General features: G+C 39.8%; 1 protein-coding gene across 4 annotated transcripts; it reads right to left on the reverse strand.

The window, feature by feature from the left end:
• Positions 1–14,495: 14,495 nt before the first annotated feature.
• LOC148039831 (uncharacterized) lies at positions 14,496–19,166 on the reverse strand. Of its 4 annotated transcripts, none has more exons than XM_087694412.1 (6): positions 18,914–19,166; positions 18,232–18,288; positions 18,087–18,149; positions 17,806–17,907; positions 17,538–17,617; positions 14,496–14,727 (listed from the first exon to the last, which is right to left on the reverse strand). In XM_087694412.1, the coding sequence occupies exons 1-6, from the start codon at positions 18,984–18,986 to the stop codon at positions 14,587–14,589; spliced, it is 516 nt and encodes a 171-aa protein (XP_087550538.1). In that variant the 5' UTR covers positions 18,987–19,166; the 3' UTR covers positions 14,496–14,586. The 4 variants fall into 4 exon arrangements, with proteins under 4 accessions (XP_087550538.1, XP_087550533.1, XP_087550545.1 ...); XM_087694407.1 differs by having other exon boundaries at positions 18,232–18,291; XM_087694419.1 differs by lacking the exon at positions 18,914–19,166 and adding an exon at positions 18,619–18,900 and having other exon boundaries at positions 18,232–18,291.
• Positions 19,167–22,590: the final 3,424 nt, after the last annotated feature.

Raw genomic sequence — 22,590 nt, forward strand, 5'->3', positions numbered from 1 at the left:
TTCAAACACTTAATTGACATCTCAAGCCAAAATGAGAGTATTATCCACTGTAGTAAATAGCTAGTTTGCATAGGTTGATGTTGAATATCTCAAAACTCTTGCAAAGTTTGAAAATCTTTCTTCTACAAATTTGTAGACCACATCAAAGTGGTTAGGGATAGTAAGCCTTTTCTCCAAAACCATTTTTGAGCAAGATATGGCTTTTGCAAAAAAAAGGGCCATTGTAGGGATTCTCATAAATTGAAAGTTTCACAACTTGAAGGTCAAGCTCAGTTGCACAACTCCAACTCCCGTGAATCCAAACTATAATACATATTTAAAGAGAGGGAGGGAGATAAACACAGGAATGAAGCCATTAAAACATAGGATAGTATATCCTCATTCTCTCATTATTCCATAAATATAGAATAACACACAACAACTACTAAGTCACACACTACAGTGAAGACATAGGTCACTAACTGACCACATAGACTAACTAAGGTTGAGTTAGACCAACATATTTATTATGCCATACATGATAGATGACAATTAAGGCTATAGCTTTCTAACTAGGGTCGGTCTCACACTAAGAAAGAGCTTGATTCTCAACAATGCACATCCCAAGTATATGTAAGGCATGTCCCATGTCCTTCATCTCAAAGCTCTTCTAAAGCTGACTTTTCAAGGCTTCTAGCTCATCATGAGCATTCCCAGCAATTAACATATAATCCACGTAGAGTACCAAAAGCATAAGGTTGCCATCACAAGCTGCCTTCATGTATAAACATAAATCCATATCACTACGAGAATATTCTTATGAATGCATGAAAGTATCAAACTTGTGGTACCACTCCTTAGGTGCTTGCCTAAGGTCATAAAGGCTCTTTCTCAACTTATACCCTAGGTGATCTCTTTCTTTTTCCTCAAATCCCTTAGGCTAACATATATAAATCTCATCATGCAAGTCCCTATGTAAGTGAAACATGGTAATTATGCTTCTTCTAGTGGTATGCAAGAGGATGACACATTGTTTGCTATGCAACATGTGAAGAAAGAATTGCAACACAAGACAAAGTAGATGATGTATGGTATATAGACTCAAGGGCATCTAACCACATGGCTCCTCATGGAGAGTGGTTTGACTCATTGGTAGAAGGTGCTAATACTAGCTACACTTGCTGGTATATAAGGTGTTAGGGACTTGATTTTTGACGATCAGATTATAATACAAGTCTCCTTTCATCTTCATCTCCTTCTCCAATCTCTCATGGCTTCTTTCTCTCTCTTTTTGTCTTTCTCTCTCTTTTTCTAGTCTTTCTCTCTCCTCATCACTCTTTTTCTCTCTCTTCCTACAATCTTTCTCTCTCTTCTGTACCCTCTCTCTCTCCTCTTCTTCTCTCTCTCTCTTGTCCTCTTCATGACAAGTGGAATCAGAGCTCTAGTTCTGATCCATTTAGTTACCTTACATGCTCAGTTACCATCCTTTTCACAGTTTAAAAATCCAAGAAGCTTCAAGTATACAGTGACAGGCACAAAAATGGAGCACTGAATAGCCACAGGTGAAGGACCAAGAGGACAACAACCATGAGCATTAATGGAGTCCTTGCACCAAGTTTGGAGGCTGGAACACCACATTTAGTAGGTCATGGGTCATTCTAGGCCAATTTTGAAGGTAAATTTTTAGAAACAGTGGTCACAAGAACTAGGGAAGAATTAGTCTTGGTTACTTTTCATATGCAGTCTTCCCTTTCTTCATTCACAAGCTCCTGCCAAGCTTCCATGGAGGAGAAACAACAGCATAGATCTTCTTCCTCCCATCCCCAGAGATCAAATGCCTTCTACCACAGCTTCTAGGGGGCCCTGTGCTTCATTTCAAATACCTATTTGAGTGACTGAGCTGCCTCCTTCCTTCTTGTGCACAGCCTGCAATTTGTGACGCAAATTTCGGGTAGTATCCTGAGCAAAATCAGCAGCATACCAGACATCTCCTTCATCTTGGCCTTTTTCCTCATCATCTGGAAGTTGATTCTTGCAAGATTGAAGCCATCTTTTCATCCTCTTGAACATCCTTCAGTCTCTGAAACCCCAACAGGTGCAGGCCATGGACAACCATGGATTCTCCTTCAGCACTCACTGATTATTGAGGGCTTTTGCCTTCCTTGGTCCCAGGAACTTGTGCCTACAGGAATCTTTGAAGAAGCAAGCATCAAGAGGCTCGTACTTGAAGATGGAGGCAAGAATGCAAGTTGGATATTTGGAGCAGCCATAGCCATAGACTATGACCTTCAATTTCTTCAAGTTCTCTTCAAGTTTGGGTCCCGGGGCTTCAAGATTGGACTCCTTTCCATCAATGGAGCTTGTTAACCCAATTGGAAGAGTTTTGGAGCATGGGAAGGCACTATGGGGTGAGATTTTGGGGCATTCTTCTTCTATGATCTTCAAGACATGCTGAGAACTACTAAAGTTCAACCTTTCATTCCCCCATTGAAGAATCAAGCTTGAAAACTCAATTCTTGGCTGAAGTTGTCATCGTGGAGCTAATGGGAGCATCGGAGACCAATCATGGGACATTGGCCATTGATTCTTAGCCCGTCTTCACTAATCAAAGAGGTAATTGACTCTTGAGCTCTCTTCTAATTTCATCTTCTTGCTGAGCCTAAAAATCCTATTGTTGGAAGAGATTCAAGTAGTCGATCATGCATTTTCTTCAAGATTTCAATGCTTACATGCTGCCAATTTAATTTCAGTCCTCTCTTAGGCTTCCTTGCATTCAGAATGATCCATTCTATGCTGAGAATTCTCAATATTATTTATTGTTGCCTCACCCTAACCTCTTGACTTATGATGATTGCTTGAGAAAATATCAATCTCTGAAATCCATTGTAAATGAGATGAGTTAGCAGCGAGTCACTGCTCGATAAGCCCTCTCCTTATTCCCAACTCAATTCCATGCACTTCATCAAAAGAATTACTTCCAAGCCACCATGCATAGCATGCCGATTGCTTAATTAATAAATGCCTGCCATGTATACTCTGGGTGAGGAAAAAGCCCAATGCCAGGCGAGGTGGCAACACAAAAGAGGGGTGACCCCCCCTTGCCATCAAAGACCCTGAAGGGGTGCACAACCCGGCCCGGGGGGAACTTTGCCCACCTCCCGGTGATCCGGAGCCCAAAGTTTCTTGCAGGTGTAGGTACCCACTTGAATAACTAAGATATTGACTTAGCACTGATGTATGGATATATTATTGGCTACAAATGTATGGAAATATCTATTGAGGATGTATTTGCAGACATGAGAATACATATGCAGTCAATGATAGTGAATACAATGCTTGGGATGTATGAGAGATGCCTATGCATGGGGAATTGTGCTAAGAGATGATTATGACATGCTCAGTTCTGGAATAAGGCTACAAACAGTGAATTTGGATGACTAGGCAATGTATTATGCCATGTGGGATGATCCTTCAGTCATGCATTAACAAGTTGATCCATTGCAACCCCTTTCTTAACCCTAACAGGGTGCTATAAGCAATTTGCTTGCATTTATAGAGGTATACCTACTCCCAGGAACTAAGATGCAGGTCTTGCAGAGTGCCCACAAGTCCTACTAAGGGCTTTGATCAGTTTTGGAACTCTATTTGGACTCCAAAAGATACTTACAGGTCAAAACAGGTCTCCTATAGGTGTAGATAGGCTGCTCGACTACACAATACAGCAGTACTTTTCTTGTTACAGATTTTTCTGTATAAAATCTGGGACTGCGTGCTTATGCTCAGTTTGAAGAGGGCATCCTTGGCTCCGATTTGAACAAAAAAGTAGGCCAATCGGAGCTTCCTAGTTCAAGTTACAGGCAAAACAATGACAGGTGGTCTAACGAGACTACACCTAACCATGGTAGGGAGCAAGGGAAAAACTAAGGCAATTGATGACCTTCAGCAACAAATAAGGGATGCACGCACCCCAAGGGCTAAAACTAACCCTGAGGTGGAAGATGAATATTATTCTCATGGCATGGACAGCCTCAATGCACTCACTAATATCCTTAGTTCGCATGAGACAAGGCATATTGAGAGGCATAGAGAATTGATGGAAGGCATTGGTCAAATGAAGACTACTATGGACACCCTTGCTGCCCAGCTCACTAAGTGGATGGAATTCCAAATGAAAGGGAAGGAACATGAGGATAGATTGGGTATGCATGCTGAACGAGTGATGGGCCCACCAGTAAATGCAGCAAATATGAACTCTCAAGGCATTTTGGGGAGAATGGGCATCCCTAGGAACACTTTTGAACAGGGAGAGCCTTCACATAGACAAGAGAAGTCCATAAACAATGCAATGAGGGGCAATTTTCAGTCATCACAAGGGCCCATGCCATCTATGAGAGTTCAGCCATCTTTTGGCAAAAATTCTCTAACAATGGTTCATTTTTGGGTAGCCACATGGATCAGCCTCAGTTTGGATATGTGGGACAGCCACCTAATCATGAAAGAGAGTTGAGAGACAAGATTATCTTCTCAAAATTCAATGGTTAGTCATCATCCCCAAATGAACTTGAAGAGTGCCTCTCCAAGCTTGAGGATTATTTTGACATCTTGCCCCGTAATGATGACCAAAATATCCATTTTGCAACAATCCACTTGGAAGGATTTGCACATACATGGTGGAGGTACATTAAAAGAGAAAATCAACAAGTGAACTCATGGGAAGCATTCATGGCACTCATGGTGCAAGTATTTGTCTCACCGGTGGAGAAAGAAAAGCTTGCCCGCTGATGGTATAGCCTTGAACTGTGTGGTCTTGCTGTGAGAGAATACACAAATCAGTTCCTCAACCTTACTATGTATGTTGAGTCGATTAGTAATGATGCCAAGTTACACAAGTATGTGTACGGGCTGGATCCCTAACTCTCGGTTGATGTTTCAGCTCAAAACCCATCGGATTTGCTCAAAGCTATTGAATTGGCTGAGAGGTACTCTCGCAAGTATCGCTGAGCTGCTTCATTTCAGCATGGACAGCAAAGAGGGGCATCTCAGCCAGTGTTTGGGCAACAAAGAGGACACATGCAGTCATATTCTGGACAGCAAAGAGGTGCTGTAAGGCCAGGGAAGTTTGGGGCCAGTTATGGTGGTGGTAACATGCGATTCAACACTCCAAAAATCCCCACATACCCCACTTTTAATGCCTCAAGTCCACAAGGAAATTTAAGGATAGCAAACAGTCCAAGAATGAATAATAGGCAAGGGGACAACAAAAATAAAAATGCTTCAGCCTTTGGTAGTCCAAGGTCCATTCCCATGGATTTGTATAAAGAAAGAAAGGAAAAAGGGCTTTGTTTCAAGTGTGACGAGAAGTATACAGCTGATCATGCCTCAAAATGTGCTTTTAGAAATGCTAAGGCATGGGTTCACAGCATGTTGGTATTTGAGGACTCATAGGAGGACCCTGAGGATACACATGCTTTTATGATGACTACTGAAACAAATGATGCTGATGAAGAGTTTGGTCAAGAAGAGTTCTTTGACCCTGCTGACTCTTTTCCTTTTGACCCCGGTGGCCATTTATCACGAGGTATGGGTAGAAAGATCGAACCACATGCTGGAATACATGCTGCCACTGCTTATACCATATCAATGGATGCTTGGATAGAATCCAAAAGCCCTAATACATTGCGTATTAAGGGCCAAATTCATGGGAAGGATGTGTTTATACTCGTGGACAATGGTAGCACTCATAGTTTCATTAACAGAGCAGTCATGGACAGGCTGAAGTGTTTTCCCACTGATTTACATCAGCCATTGAAGGTGCAAGTTGCCAATGGGGATGAAGAAATTAGCACACAAGTATGCCATGCTGTTCATATTCAGCTTGCTAAAAATTTTGGATAGCAATTGGATTTAATTGCATTGGAAATGGGGCCTATAGATGTTGTCTTGGGTTGTGATTGGCTGAAAACTTTGGGCACTATAACCATGGAATTTTCCTTGTTGTATATGGAGTTTGTCATTGTGGGACAGCTCATTCACTTGCAGGGAATTCAAAATGATAGTGAATTTTAGCTCATTACTAGCAAACAACTCAAGAAAGAGTTCAAGAAACGGTCCTAAATCTTTGTATTGCAGTTAAATAAAGAAAATTCAGATCAATCCACTAAAACAATAAAGAATTCAACATTGAAAACTCTTTTAGAAGAGTACAAGGACCTCTTCCAAGTACCTACAACACTACCCCCTAATAGGGCGGTTGATCATCCCATAGATCTGGAGCCTCAGTCAAAGCTTGTGAACAAGCCACCTTATAGATTGTCTAGGTGTGAAAGAGAAGAAGTTGCCAAACAAGTCAAAGATTTACTGGACATGGGATTCATTGAGCCAGTTCTTCACCATATGCTTCCCCTGTGTTATTGGTCAAAAAGAAGGATGGATCTTTCAAGATGTGCATAGACTACAAGGATCTTAATAAGATCACCGTGAAGAACAGGTACCCCATTCCACGCATAGATGACTTGCGGGATGAGCTCAAGGGGGCTAAGTACTTTATGAAGATAGATTTGAGGCCAGGCTATCACCAGATCTGCATGAGGGCAGGGGATGAGGTCAAAATAGCATTTCGGACTGATCGGGAGTTTTATCATTTCTTGGTCGTGCCTTTCAAGTTAACTAATGCACTGGCCACCTTTCAGAGCTTAATGAACAAAATACTTCATCCCTTTCTTTTCAGATTTGTGTTGGTCTTCTTTGATGACATCCTCATCGATAATAGATCACTGAAGGATCACCTTTGGCACATGAGGCAGGTGTTTTATGTATTGAGGCAGCATAGGCTCTTTGCCAAGGAGACAAAATGTTCTTTCATGTAGACAGAGGTGGAATACTTGGGGCACATTGTTAGTGAAGATGGAATTAGGGCTAATCCTAAGAAAGTGCAGTGTATAAAAGGCTGGCCTACACTTGCAAATACCACTTCACTTAGAGGATTTCTTGGTCTCTCATCATTCTATCGCAGATTCATTAGGCATTATGCAAAGATTGCAACTCTCTTGACGGATAGGCTTAAGAAAGAGGCCTTTTTCTGGGATGCCATAGCTGATAAGATCTTTAATCAGCTCAAAGAATTGGTTACCTCGGCGCCCATCTTGGTTTGCCCAGATTTTTTGAAAGAATTCACCATTCAGTGTGATGCCAGTGGTGGCAGAGGCATAGGGGCTGTATTGTTACAAGAGCATGGGGTTATAGCATTTGAGAGCCAAAAACTTGCTAAAAATGAGATAACCATGAATGTATATGACCAAGAAATGCTGGCCATCCTTCATGCCATTAAGAAATGGCACCACTACTTGTATGGCAGCAGATTTAGGGTCAAGAGCGACCATAGGGTCCTCAAATACTTCCTCTCTCAGTCTAATCTTACCCCCAAACAACACAAATGGGTAGCTACATTGCAGAACTATGACTTTGACATTACACATACACGGGGAAAAGACAATGTAGTTGCTGATTCATTATCTAGAATGTGGGCTTGTAAAGTTTCAGCCATCATGGAACTTCATAGTGACTGGATGGAAGAGCTTCAGGAGGCCTATTTGTTAGATGCTGATTTCAGCCACATTTTCCAAAAATTACAGTAAGGGCATGTAGAAGAAAACTCTCCATATCAGCTTAAAAACGGTCTCTTATGGTTTCAGGGCAGGATTGCCATCCCATACACTTTCCCATTCAAGCAAAAGATCATGCAAGAGATGCATTCTTCACCTACAGCTGGTCACTTGGGCATATTTAAAACTTATGACAAAATTGCTAAAAGCTTTCATTGGAAGGGCCTATGGAAGGATGAAAAGATTTTATCTTGAGTTGTGTGCCATGTCAACAAAACAAGGATAGCACCTTAAAACCAGCTGGTTAACTGTAGCCATTGCCTATGCCTGAAGGCAAATGGACACACATTACTATGGACTTCATAACCGGCCTACCGATGACCAAGAAGGGGTGGAATAGCATCTATGTAGTTGTGGACAGACTCACCGAGGTAGCCCATTTCATTCCTACAAAGACTCAATATAATGCTTCTCAAGTAGCTAGCCAATTCATGGAATATGTTTTCAAATTGCATGGCCTACCAACGGTCATTGTGCATGACCGGGATGCTAAATTCATGAGCAACTTTTGGCTGGCAATCTTCAGCTCTATGGGTACTCAGTTAGCCCCTTCCACTGCTTACCATCCATAGACATATGGCCAAACAGAGAGGGTTAACAAGTGGTTGGAAACTTACTTGAGGCATTTCTGTTATGATGAGCAGAATGCTTGGGACTCATGGTTGCATCTGGTTGAGTTTGCCTATAACAACTCTACACACTCTAGCATTGGAGTTTCACCCTTCAAGGTATTGTACGGCTATAAGGTGCCCCTCCCTATCTTCAATGATAAAATAAACCCACAAAACAAGGAGGAATTGGATAGAATGGAGGCCTTACTTCAACAGTGCAAAGTCAACTTGAAGAAAGCTCAGGATCAAATGAAGCTTTATGCTGATGGCAAAAGAAGGGATGTTCAATTCCAAGAAGGGGATTTGGTGCTTTTGAAGGTGCCCAAGTCCAGATATGCCACCCTCAAGGATGGGTCCAGCAATAAGTTGGCTCACAGGTTCTATGGGCCATACCGAATTGTCAAAAGAGTGGGAGACTTGGCATATCGGTTAGCATTACCCCCATCCACAAAAATTCATAATGTCTTCCATGTGAGCCAATTGAAGCCTTTCATTGGATCATCAGTGGATTATATTAAGGAGTTACCATCGATAGATGAAGAAGGCATCATTCAATACATACCCGAGCAAATCATAAGACAAAGGGAAAAGAAGCTTCGCTCTCACTCCATCATGGAATACTTGATCAAGTGGAAAGGTTTACCACTTGAGGAATCTTCTTGGAGGCCAGCTTCAGTTTTGGAAGAGTTCCCATACCTATTAGAAGCAAAATTGGTTGAAATCTAGCTAATTATGGCCCTGTTTTCCCTCAGATTGACTGCAGACAGCTCTCTGTTTCAAAGCAGATTTTATTCTGCACTATGGATAGCAATGGACACCATATATGGGTTGAAAGTACTCCTCGAGAGCTCTGTTTTGATATATGGCCCACCCCGATCGGAGTCTCCTACAGAAAGTTATGACAGATTTACTATAGCAGGGTCCTGTAGTAAACAGCTTGCTGTCCACTGTCTGCAACTCACATTTACTCAAGATACTTGGGTCAAAATTCATTTTTTATAATTCCCCAATAAGGCCCATGTAACGTACATACCCCAATGACCCATCATATGCAATAATACATCTTCATTCATTTGATACCCCTGTAATAATGCAGCAAAGTAGTACTCTAATCTACTCCTGCCCAGTTATCATAAGTGCCCAAATTATTTTTTAGGGCAAAAACCTTCGAGTGGGAAATGAATGTAAGAGAGGGGGATTTAATAATGGGAAAATACTAGCTACATTGGCTGGTATATAAGATGTTAGGAACTTGATTTTTGACGATCAGATTATAATACAAATCTCCTTTCATCTTCATCTCCTTCTCCAAGCTCTCGTGGCTTCTTTCTCTCTCTTTCTATCTTTCTCTCTCTTTTTCTAGTCTTTCTCTCTCCTCGTCACTCTCTTTCTCTCTCTTCCGACAGTCTGTCTCTCTCTTCTGCACCCTCTCTCTCTTCTTCTCTCTCCTGTCCTCTTCATAACAACAGGTACTCTTCCCTTGATGATGCATGGTGACAGGGAAAAGAGTCTCTATGATGTGTTACATGTACCCTCCATAACCAAAAACTTGCTTTTTGTGGGACAAATGACTGAACAGAATCTACAAGTTAGATTCAATAGAGATGGATGCTACATTGAGGAGTATGGTCAAGGATGCAAACTCATTGCTAAAGGCAAAATAAATGGCAGGATATTTACATTGGACACAAAAATTCCAACATTGAATGCTGCTATGTACTCACATGACAATGCTGCAATAAGGGACATTGAGATATGGCATAAAAAGATTGGTCATGTAAATGCTCAAAAGATGAAGAATATGTAGCATAAGCAAGTTATACTTAGACTCCCTAAGTTCAAGCATGTGGAATTGGGACATGTATGGCAGTCGTGTCAATTTGGGAAGCAATCAACGCTTCCATTTATGAGGCATGTAAGCACTACTACTAGACCATTACAACTTGCGTATGCTCATGTATGGGGACCCTCACAGAATGCATCTCTTGGGGGATCACATTACTATGTGTCATTCATAGATGACTATAGTAAGTACACATGGTTGTATGTGCTGAAGCACAAGAGTGATATCATGGATGCTTTTCAAGACTTCAAGAGACATGTGGAGAAAAAATTGGCTTGCTACATCTTATGCTTGAGATCTGATAGTCGTGGAGAATATGTTTCTAAAGACTTTGATCACTTCTTGGTATCTCATGGGATTAAAAGACAATTGACATGCAGGTACACACCACAACAAAATGGTGTGGCAGAAAGGAAAAACAGGGTAATCATGGAATCGGCAAGAGCAATGTTGAATGAGAAAAGCCTACCAAATGCATATTGGGAAAAGACTGTAATGACTGTAGTGTATGTCATGAATCGTACACCAACAACATGTATACATGAGGTGACTCCTCATGAGAGGCTTAATGGGACAAAACCGGACATTAGCCATCTTAAGGTTTTTGGATGCTTGGCATATGTACATATTCTAGATGAAAAGAGGAAGAAGCTTGATCCAAAAGTAGAAAAGGCCATCTTTATTGGATATGCACAAGATAGGAAAGTGTACAAATGCTACTATCCTCTACTCATGAGACATTGGTCTCAAGAGATGTGATATTTGATGAGCTAAAATCATGGCATGAGAAAATTATCACCTTGATCAATGATGATGATACTTATTAAGATCTTATGTACATGCATGTACAAATGAAAGTGTAGAAATTGCTGGGCCTTCTAAAGATGCTACTACATCAGTTAGTCCTTGGATAGGTAGATTGAGGACTTCAACATTTTTGTCCACTGACATGGGGATGTCAGTGAGGGAAGAAATGCTAATAAAGGCAAAGGCAAACTTGATTATGTTACAAGGCCACTCACTTGTGGTTATGATTCACCTGGCACTGGCAGCTTGGATAGTGAGTTTGGTATTCCATTAGTTGTGACTCCTAGTGTGAGACATAGATATGTACCACCTCATGAGAGAGGAGAGTCTCATACTGCACCTCACTTGAGGAGATAAAAAAGAGTCAAGAAGCATGTGGATAGGCTTACATATAGTGGATACACAATGAGGCACTATGCATATATGGCAAAAGTCACTAACTTCAAGGAACCCACAAAGTTTTCTGAAGCTATTTTGGATGATCATTGGTGTAAGGCAATGCATGAGGAATATTCATCATTGGCTAAAAATGACACTTGGGATTTGGTTGATTTGCCTGAAGGAAAAATGGCTATTGGTTGCAAATGGGTATACAAAGTGAAGTGCAAATTGGATGGCACATTGGAAAGATACAAGGCAAGACTTGTGGCAAAAGGGTATGCACAACAATATGGTCTTGATTATGAGGAGACATTTAGCCCTTTTGCTAAAATGGCAATCATGAAGACAGTGATTGCTTTGGCAGCATCTAGAGGATGGAGTATGTATCAAATGGATGTGAAGAATGCTTTTCTCAATGGTGATTTGGTTGAGGAAGTATACATGGATCAGCCCGAGGGCTATGTACATCCAGATTTTCCTACACGTGTGTGTAGATTGAAGAAATCATTATATGGGCTGAAGCAAGCACCTAGAGCTTGGAATGCTAAGATAAGTGCATGCTTACAAAAACTTGGTTTCACTATGGGCAAGGCTAATCATAGCCTATTTACAAACAAGACAAGGCTGGTTATGTGATATTGGTCATCTATGTGGATTACTTGAACATTACAGGTGATGATGTCACAAGAATTGGAGAGAACAAGGAAATGTTACATGCTGAATTTCATGTCAAAGATTTGGGTGAACTAAAGTATTTCCTTGGGATTGAGGTTGTCTTTACACCTCATGGTACTTGGTTGTTGCAGAGGCAGTATGCACAAGACATGTTAACCAAGTATGATATGTTGGATTGCATGTCTTTGAGCACTCCATTGAAACAAAATATTATGCTGCTTGCAGATGTTGTCTATGAGATTGATTGAGAATGTCACTATGTATAGACAAATGGTGGGCAGCCTAATTTACCTTACCATTACTAGACCGGATCTTAGCTATTCAGTTGGACTGATTAGCCAATTCATGCAAAAGCCTATGAAGCCTCACTTACATGCAGTGAGGAGGATCTTGAGACATGTAAAGGCTACATCCGGTTATGGTCTATTCTATGAGCATAGTAATCCTTTGGAGCTTATAGGATATACAGATGTTGATTAGGCAGGAAGTGCCTATGACAGGAGATCTACTAGTAGGTATGCATTCTCCCTTGGTAGTAGTATGGTCAGCTGAAGCAGTAAGAAGCAACCCACAATTGCACTCTCTAGTACAAAGGCAGAGTATAGAGGTGTTATATTAGCTGCATATGAGGTAGCATGGATCATGAAGCTTCTTGATGATTTGGGCATGCAGGAAGTCAGGCATGTCGCACTCTATTGTGACAACATGAATAGTGTGCTCCTAGCCAGTAATCCTATCTATTATGCTAGGACTAAGCACATTGAGGTGCACTATCACTTTATCAGAGAAAAAGTAATTGTAGGTGACATTGATTTGATCCATGTGAGGATAGAAGACCAAGTTACAGATACCTTTACCAAGTCATTGGGTAAACATAAGTTTGTGCATTTCAGAGAGCTAGTTGGAGTGAAGTACCCCACTTGAGCTTGAGGGGGTGTTGAGATTCAAACTCATAGTCCTACCTTAGTTAAATAAGGTTAAGTCATACTAACTTAACCATGGTCAGAAACTAGGTTACTTGCTTTGTGTATGTGTGTTGTATTAAGTTGACCTTACAGAGTGTTGATGAAATGGACTGAGAAGGGAGCATGACTGCTACCCTTTGTGCCTAAGCTTTTATCCATCTTTTTCTCCCTAAATTGTAATAAATTTCTCACTAATGTGATATGGATTTCTTTTTAAAAAACTATGACAACACTTGAACACATTACATACTACTCTCATATCAAATTCCATACCATATTCACATCCTTTTCATGATTAGATATTTTTAAAAATCAAATTTTCATTGAAAACATTTATCAAGATTTCTTGCTTTTTATATTTTTTAAAGTTGCATACACAGTTAGAAAATTGATCCAAATTCAAACTCTAATTAGTGGTGGTCATTGCATCTCAACATTAGCATCATCTCATCTTCATTTGGTTTAAGCCGAATAGCCATATCCCATCCCAATCTTCTCTTGATCCTTCCCACTAAAATAGCCCACAAGAGGAGGGAGGAGAGAAAAAGTTTAAAATTGCATATTTTTACTCGAGCTACCATTCCGAAGCTAAAGGTGATGATAGGAAGTGAGAAAAATCAAAAGAATCATGGTATCGTTAGATAGCATGGGTCCATTGAAGCTCTCCTCACCATCTCTCCCCTCTTCAATAAATCTTGACATCATGGCACCCTCCTCCATCCTCCTCTTTTTTCATTTTTAAAAAAATGCCCCTCCCCCCTCCCCTTCACATGAAAATTTGAAGAGGAGAACCCTTTTGGTTCACACCCCTTTTCCACTTGTCCAAAGTGGTAACCCTTTGCACAACCCACCCAACAACATTAGAAAGCCATGTGAGAACTTGTAGCCTCTCCTCTCATTTTTAGATACTTTTGAATATGATAGTCTACTATATCACATACAAGTGCAACCCTCATATTATATGTTTTTTATGAGACTCACAATTTGAATAATTTACCAAAATATTCTCAAAACCACATTTACATAGTATAAATTTAATGTCCGTAACATTTTAAAAAAGATTAAGCTAATTTTTATTTCTCCCACATCTTATGCACTTAAACCACCTCAATATTTGAACTATTGATACCACCAACTTCATCTTGTGTCTTTTGAATGCAAATGATGAGTTCACTCCTACATTTTGACCAATATGCATGATCATTTTGACTTAATTATTGAAAGGATCAAGGATTTGCTAGTGTTATTTATCCAAACTATGTATTCATATTAATAGATTTTTCACTTGAAAACTTAAATGTGAAGCTCCTACTCTAAAGACCTTTGAAGGAAAAAGACCTTGAAAGGACAAGGATAATGCAAATGTTTTCTAATATAAGTATATACTCATATTACAAAATTTTCACATGAAAACCTAAATGTGAATCTTTTACTCGAAAAAGCTTTCTATCAAAAGGTATGTACTATATATAATATATTTTGTTGAGAATTTCTAGCATTCAAATAAGAAATCAACCTTGACACCTTTAAGTGAATGTTTAGTCTTATAAATAAGATGAAAAAAGGTGTGATATTGAAAAGATCTTAAAGGTTTACATATAACTATCCATACTCATTATAAAAATTGAAGTTACACATGTTTTGGCCTTCAAAACTGAGCAACATCAAAGTTCACAAGTAAGCCCTGGCCCACTTCCATTGAAAAATTGTCCCATCCACTTATGTCCATCTTTATCTATGTAAACCCCATTTCCATGCATTTTGTTGTCTTTCCATTCACCTGAATAGCTACGACCATCTCCCCACTTTGATGGAATACATAATGTAGGCAAAGTCATGTAATATCAATAATATTTTATAAGCATATATAGAAAATGTTAGAAAAATGCAAGATCTAATTCATGTGTATTAAGGTTCCATAAGAAATCTAAACCAAACTTTGGGCGCGCGCACACACACACACACACACTCTCTCTCTCTCTCTCTCTCTCTCTCTCTCTCTCTCTCTCTCTCTCTCTCTCTCTCTCTCTCTTAGGGAGGTGTGTGTGGATACATGTGACATATTTTACAAAACAAAGTATACTACCCTGTCCATGATATATATTATGCACTCACATTTTACCTAGTTCTCTCTCTCTCTCTCTCTCTCTCTCTCTCTCTCATATTGTATCCAAATACATGTGTTAGTTTACATAACAAAGTATGCTACCATGTCCATGACATATATTATGCAATCCCTTTTTAACCTAGTTTCATCACTTTAGACAACAAAATCCTTCCATCAAGGGGGATTCAAATGAGAAGGCAAAAATCTTGAGGAAAGGGACATGAGTTGACATGGCAATGACATGGAAACAATTCATTGGATTCCACTGTTATATGTGGATGAAAGTTTCAAACAAGAAGTTTAAAAGCCCAAAATTGTCTTTAAAGCACAAAGATTATGGTAGGACCAAAAAACAAACATATGTATCCATTCTTTTCAGCATTTTCAAAGTCAAAAGGAATAAGAAATGGGAAGAGCATCAAAGAAGTCAAACAAGGATATATTAATTTGTATGGTACGTGTTGCCATTTAGCAATAACACAAAATAGAAATAAGTGCAAGTCCTATCATCATGACAATACCAACAACATGCCTTTCATTATATAAGTGAATAGCCACTCTTAAACCAAATGAATTTTTTCTCTACAAGGGAAGCATGAAGTTAAAGAGTCAAGAGCGATAATTTTGAAACCCACAAGATCAAAAGTTAGATCTTAGACATGATTGATAACACCATCCCAAGTATTTCTATCATCATGATATGGTGTATCTAGTTGGAAATGATTAGCAATGTTTTTTTGAGTAGAATTATATATTCAAAGATATCCTAAGCCCTTAGAATTTGGGAACATGTATTTGATGGTGCTAATGTAGATTTGGATAAGGTGTGGCTTTTACTTCTGAGAAAGGAGTCTCAAGATGAGTTAATGAGCACAAACACATCAGAGCTTGAGAGATGAAACTTTTTGTAGCTACACTCGTAACTTTCCATGTTGAGAGTGGAAAAGCTACTTTAGATCCAACACCAAGTACACAAACATGCATAAAATGTACTTCAAGAATTTAATTTCCACTATTTGTACTCTACAATTGCCACCTCAAAGGGATGCTAACCATTATATAGACTCAATTGGGAGGTCCTATTTGATGTATAAACCTCCTTATGGGCTTGCAAGGACTACAAAAATGATAGTGGGAAGGCAAATTCAAGGTTATGTATATAGGATTTTTTAAGCCTAGCTGCTCATCATGATCTTAATCAATTTCCTTAGCATTGAAGAAGACAACTTTGCAAAAATTATGAAGCATGTTGACAATGAGGAATAAAAGCCTTATGCCTTGATTGATAAACTTTCTATTGCAATAAATGTGCAATTTTTTTTGCTAAGATTGGCCTATAATCAAGTTATCATTGAGTGTCCCTTTTAGGCCTTTGATGTACCAAAAATAATCTTTAGGAAATTCTAAGGATGTCATGAATTCTTTGGTTTGACAAATGATAATCATGATTGGTGGGTCTCACTTTAAGACTTTATTGCCAAAGTCCATTCTTCCCATGATGAACCAAGGACAAAACACAAGAGTTTAGGGAGATGTTAAAGGTTGCGACTTTGAAAGTAATAAATCCTTTCATGGCCTAGATAAAAGCTATGGAGTTTTCTCTTAGGTGCAATCTTAAAGTACCATGATCAACCAATAGCTTTTTAAAATAGGTTGTTAGACCATGCACAACATAAAACCCTCTTTTAGTTTCTAAACAAGCACTTGGTGTTATTCTCTTCGGACTCATAGTGGAGACACTATATAGATGGTGCACATTTGAGGATGAAGAGGTCTTCAATGGCTTCTAGATCAATTGGAATTGAAACCTAAGGCCCATGGAAAGATCGATTTAAATCATTGTGCTTGAGAGATGGACAAAGTTGTAGTTAATGGCCTTAGCCACATGTCAATGAGACAATCCCTAAAAGGAAAAGGCAACACGTTTCTTAATTTACAACTATATGGAGGACTAAAGAGAGAGAATCCAAATGAAAATTTTCATGTGCATAATGGACTCTTGTAGGATTATTAGGGCAATAGTACACTAACAAGGGAGAGAGAATGCAATTAGAAGCAGCAAATATTATTCTTCTTTACAAAGATGGGATCTAAATTCTGTGAGGGCATTACTTTAGTAACCAAGACTATGAATGGGGTGACCCTCCTAAAGTAAAAGCAGTTTTGAATGCTCTCAAGGGGTATAGAGCAGAACAGGCTTTAAAGCAAGTTTTGATATTACCTCACGGATGTGGTACATATTTCACCTACAGTATATTGATATTACTGGTCGCATTTGACAAAAAGCATGCAAAAGACTTGGTCCACTTATATAAATTTACAAGCTCGGGACTGCTTAGGGGCAACCACGATTGTGTTTAGATGCAGCAAGTGTTAGTAAGATCTTGAGGTGTCAATATCTATCTCACATACAACAACTGCAGTGTGCTGTTAAAAGATTCCACTGACAACACAATCGGTAGGTTGGAAAAGACAATAGAAAATATGATGCCATAACAGTACTCTTACTTTATAAGTTCCGTTTCCGCAATAACTTCCCATCTTCCATTGACCATCATACACTGCTCCGCTTGCAAACTTGAAAACACCTACATTTCAGCATAAAAATTCTGCAGTTTCAGTGATGAAAAGCCTGAACGCAAAGGTGACATACATGCCAGATAATAGACTGTAATCAGGAAGATGCTACTGAGTTTGGGCCGTAGCAAAATGAACTCTCTATGATAGCAAGGAACTCAGCGGACAAGGTGATAAGAAAGGGCAGTAGGTTAAAAACCTTGACCATGTGCCAAGTCCTTTACCCACTCTCCTTCATAGCTGTAGTCTCCATCTCTAAAGATCCCTTTTCCATCTCTATACCGCACTCCTTTTGATGAATCTATAAAGCCGGTCATTGAACTATGCTATCACAACACCATTCCACTGTATTATGCCTTTCTCCCACACAAGAAATTTGCTCTCTCAAATGTCTATGTCAAATAGACACATTACATTGTGCATGCAAATTTTAGGACATCTCATTGATGTTTTTATAGAATACCCTGCTTAGTATCCAACCTGTGGATAGTACGCCCTGGGGTGCTACTTGATCTGGATTGGCATCAAAAATCCACTCTCCATCTGTGGTATGAAGCTGTCATTTCAGAAAGAGGAAATGGCTTCATCTGTTAAACTATTGCAGTGAATATAGCATACAGTGTACCATAGATAGCTCCACTTCTGTAATAGAACTTGCCAACTCCACGAGAAGGCTCTGCAGCTACTGAATAGAACCAATTTGTGCCAGGTGAGACCGAAATCAGATAACAAGAATCTTGGAAGTAAAGTGGTGGCGTTTAATTTTTCAGTTCACTGTTCTCTTCTCGAGAAAAGAATTACATCATGATGGGATGATCAGAATAGAAATTGTCCATGCAAAACATGATCCCAGGAGGTTTTTTCGATAAGATGATCATTCTGATAGGATGAACAGAGTAGAAATGGTCCATGCAAATCGTGATTCTAGGTGGTTTTCCTACTCCAATGGTTCTCATCACCAAACAAAAGTGAGATAGATATAAAAGAGTCATGGCACAGCAGAAATACATACCGCAACCATCAACAACGCGGAGGATAGTCATCATGCCACACAAAAGATTAGGTATCATGCCGGCATTTCTAAAGTCCAATTACCTGCTGCATGGTGTCATTGGATGATACAGCACCAAACATACACCATAATCATCAAACAGAATGCTTACGGGGACAGTCTTTGCACTCAAACAAAATTCTGAACCCCTAAACGCAAGCCTGTCCATCCTTCGCCATTATTATATGGCATGCAATTTCTCAGAATCTGTAAGAAAGCAGTCCATAATGTGCCATAGGAACATTAAATGTCTTGCCTGCAGGGGTGGGAGCAGCCGCTGCTTTGCCGCCTGCGGTGTTCTTAGCGCCTTTCTTCGCTGCAGAAGCCATGGCCCCTTCGTTCAACAGAAAACCTTCTCACCTTCTCCCCCGCCCAACTGCTTGAGGCTTGCCAGGGCTGGTGTCTTTTATTTTTACACATGCAGCTATAAACTTTTTTTAATAAATAAATGTGAAATTCCGAGGGGAAGAGAATTATATATAGGATAAGGTGGCTGGTTTAGTAAAACTCCCCCCCCAACCCCCCAAATCGCAGAAGAATCTCGTGTGAAGGGGATTTCATCTATTGATCTTCCTTCGCAAGCTTCAACTGAACTATAGGAAATTTTGGATGTTGGTAGTCATGTAGGTTTTGTTCTCATGATGGCTATTGAAATCATTTTGCTTGTTGGACTTCCCAACCCCAACCCATTCTTAAACAACCTTCTCCCCCCCTCAATTGCTTAGGCTTTCCCAAGGCTAGTGTCTTTTGCTTTTACACGTCCAGTTATAGACCTTTTTTTCTTACATTATAAATGTGAAATTCTGAGGGGGAGAGAGTTGTATGTAGGGTAGGGGGGTTGGTTTAGTAACAGCTACCCCCCCCCTTAAATCTCACAAGAATCTCATGTGATGGGTATTCCACCTATTGATCTTCCTTTGCAAGCTTCAATTGCACAATAGGGGAAAAAAATTGGATGCTACCAGTGAGGTTTTGCCCTCATGATGGCTGTTGAAGTCATTTTGCTCATCAAACTTCCCAACCCCAACCCCATGAAGAAGGCAATGCTAGTAGGCTGAATCACATGATCAAGTTTTGGGGTATTGAGAACGGGAACGAAAGCAATGAGCCTTTAATTCCTTTTAAGTGGTAAGCTTGCCTTTATTCATTCTGGCAGGGCATCATGGCTTAGCATGGCCTATATAGTGCTTTCAAGTGTGAAGGCTATGACATGTGGTAATGATTCCATGCAAGCCTCTTAGGTAAAGAGGCAAATGATGGAGAATATGCATGTCAAACTGTCTACAAAGCCTCAAGACTATATCACACGGGTATTCAATGAAGGGGAGAGTTGGGATCGACAGTTGAAAAGGCACCACGCATCTCGAAGACCACCTTGTTCAAATGGAAACCCATCCTCCAAATCATAGAACTACTCCTAGTCCAAATCCTCATCAAACTCTTCATTTTCAACAAGTAATTCCTCCTCATCATTGTTCCAATCTTCCATCACATACATGCTATGAATTTTGACTTTGATTGACTTGTGAGAGCATTTTGAGACATGGTCCGTTGTTGTGTACTTATCACCACATCTAAATCATAGGCCTTTTTCTTTCCTTTCCTTCACAACATAGAGAAATGAACTTCTAACCACTTGAACCATTCGAGGCTGATGTAGTGCGAGGTCTATTTTCAGGATATTTTCTCTCACCATTAGAGCCAGGTGCCGTCCAAGAAGTACTCTATTTTTTTAAACATGGAGGGGGGGGGGGGGGGATAAGTGGGTATTTTGGGGATGCTACTAAACATGGGGTTGCCTCTAAAAACACCCCCATATGGGGTTTACCTCAATGGAATGTGGGGCTACCTTGCTAAAAATTTTCATTTTAATGGTACTTTCTAATTGCATATATTTCAGCCAATTCAATTGCATCAAATAAGGTACTATGCTTTTTGAGCCATGACATCCGCGAATAAGGCTTGGTTCCAACCCATAGTTGTACTTATACAAATTTTCATTATCACTAATGCTCTCCACATACATGGTTGAGTTCATAAACTAGTTGTGTACTTTGATATAATGAGATTGCATTGTTCAAGAGTGTACCATTGTCGTACTACTGCTCTTTTTTCATGAGGGATACAAATACTTGAACCATGTGCATTTTAACTTCTTCCCAATCAATAAACTAATTATTCTCTCGATTAATATAGTGCCACAATGTGTGAAAAAACCCTTCCAAGTGGAGAGATGCAAAGATAATTTTTTGATCATCCGTCGGGGGTAGATATTGAAATAGGACTCTAATTTGGAAGTCTATTCTTCCAAATCCAATGGGGATGGGGAATGCCCATTGTATTTAGTGAGAAGGATCTTATCATAGAGATCATTGGGGCCTTACTACCCATGAAACCTTTGTTGTCCATACATACCATGATGTCTGTATACCATGTTGTCCATACATTCCATGTTGTGCATTTATCCCATGCTACCCATTATAGCCATGCTACCCATTATTACCATGTTATCCATTATTTCCATTTTGGCCCTTAATACCGTATTGTCCATGATTAGACTGAGCCATATAAGTGCCATTGGGGCTCCTAGGAAGAGTGGGGAAACTTCTACCAATGGTGGGTGGTGAGGGTCACACTAGAGGGTTGGCTACATGGATGATGGGGGAGCTTATTGGCAACCATGTCATTATGTCTCTCCATGTGACAAAGCTCATGCCAACATAAAGTGTGATTGAGCATGTTGTAGGGGTCCATATTGGGCACTTCCTTGTGCATATCACCATGATTTTGTGTCGAGCTAGATTCATCATTCATTGAGGTCATGGAGTTCCTAATCTCCCTCTGGACCTCCTCATGTGCCTTGCTTTTGCCTTTTTGACCAATTCTTTAAGTGCAGTCCACAAGACACACTGTCAGTAAATGGGACATAACTTATATTAGGAAAATTCGATCAGTGAGGTTTTTGATTCAAATCACAATGGAAGAATCTCTTCAAGATGAGATATCAATCTTTTTGACAAAACATGATCAGTGAATTCTGCAATTGGATTTATGTGCCTGTCTTGAAGTGGTCTACACCCTGTACACAATGACCTCAGTGCACAAAAATGGTTGTAACTTTTGGACCATAGCTCCAATTGGGGAGATTTTTTATTCAAATCAAAGGGGACAAAGCCCTCTTCCACATGAGCTATATGTCCACTCCCAAATGCAAATATAATTTTTTTTGCATCAAAATTTTTGTGACTATTCTTGAGTGCTTGTGACTAAAACACTGTTTGTCCCAATTCCCACATGCACTGTATGAATGGCTCATGGGCTAAGGGGCCTACGCATCATCATAAGCAACATCCTAAGCATATTGAGCATAATCCCAAGTACATTGATATATCTATTTGCTCTTCCATCACTATATAAGTAAATTTTAGTGTCATACATCTCGTATTGATCGCATACATGTCAAATGTCATATCTGGGTGCCTTGATCACTGAGAGTATGTCCAAATAGGGGTTATCTCATTGGAATGGGATGAAAATGGAGTGGTTCTACACATGCATACAAGTATTGGGGCTTGAATCACTAGGAGGTGGGCAAAGTTTCCCCCAAGCGCCAAGTTGTGCACCCCTTCAAGGTCTTAAGGGAAGGTCGCCTCTCTTTTGACTTGCCACTTTGCTTGGCATCGGCCTTTTTCCTCAACCACAGTATATATGGTAGACATTATTAATCAAGCAACTAGGACGAGGTGCATTGGAAAATAATTATTGGGTATTTTCATGAGATACAAGGATTGATTAAAGAGCTTAGGTAGGGCTTTCCTTAGCAATCAAGCGACTCATTGGTTGCCACTTACCCTTTTACAATGGCTTATTATCCACTTGGGATTAATCCAAGACACACACGATCTTATAGTAGTTAGTGTTAGCAAGAACAAA

Source organism: Lygodium microphyllum, chromosome 2 (genome assembly GCF_053477565.2).
Source record: "Lygodium microphyllum isolate KBCC chromosome 2, Lygodium_microphyllum_v1.1.10, whole genome shotgun sequence".
NCBI classification, from domain to species: domain Eukaryota; kingdom Viridiplantae; phylum Streptophyta; class Polypodiopsida; order Schizaeales; family Lygodiaceae; genus Lygodium; species Lygodium microphyllum.

Coding starts and splice junctions, on each gene's coding strand:
- LOC148039831 (XM_087694407.1), bottom strand. CDS start 18,986: ATGGCTTCTGCAGCGAAGAAAGGCGCTAAGAACACCGCAGGCGGCAAA. Junction 17,908..18,086: donor CCAGGGCGTACTATCCACAG/GTTGGATACTAA, acceptor CCGGCTTTATAG/ATTCATCAAAAGGAGTGCGG. Junction 17,618..17,805: donor GGACTTGGCACATGGTCAAG/GTTTTTAACCTA, acceptor GCTGAAATGTAG/GTGTTTTCAAGTTTGCAAGC.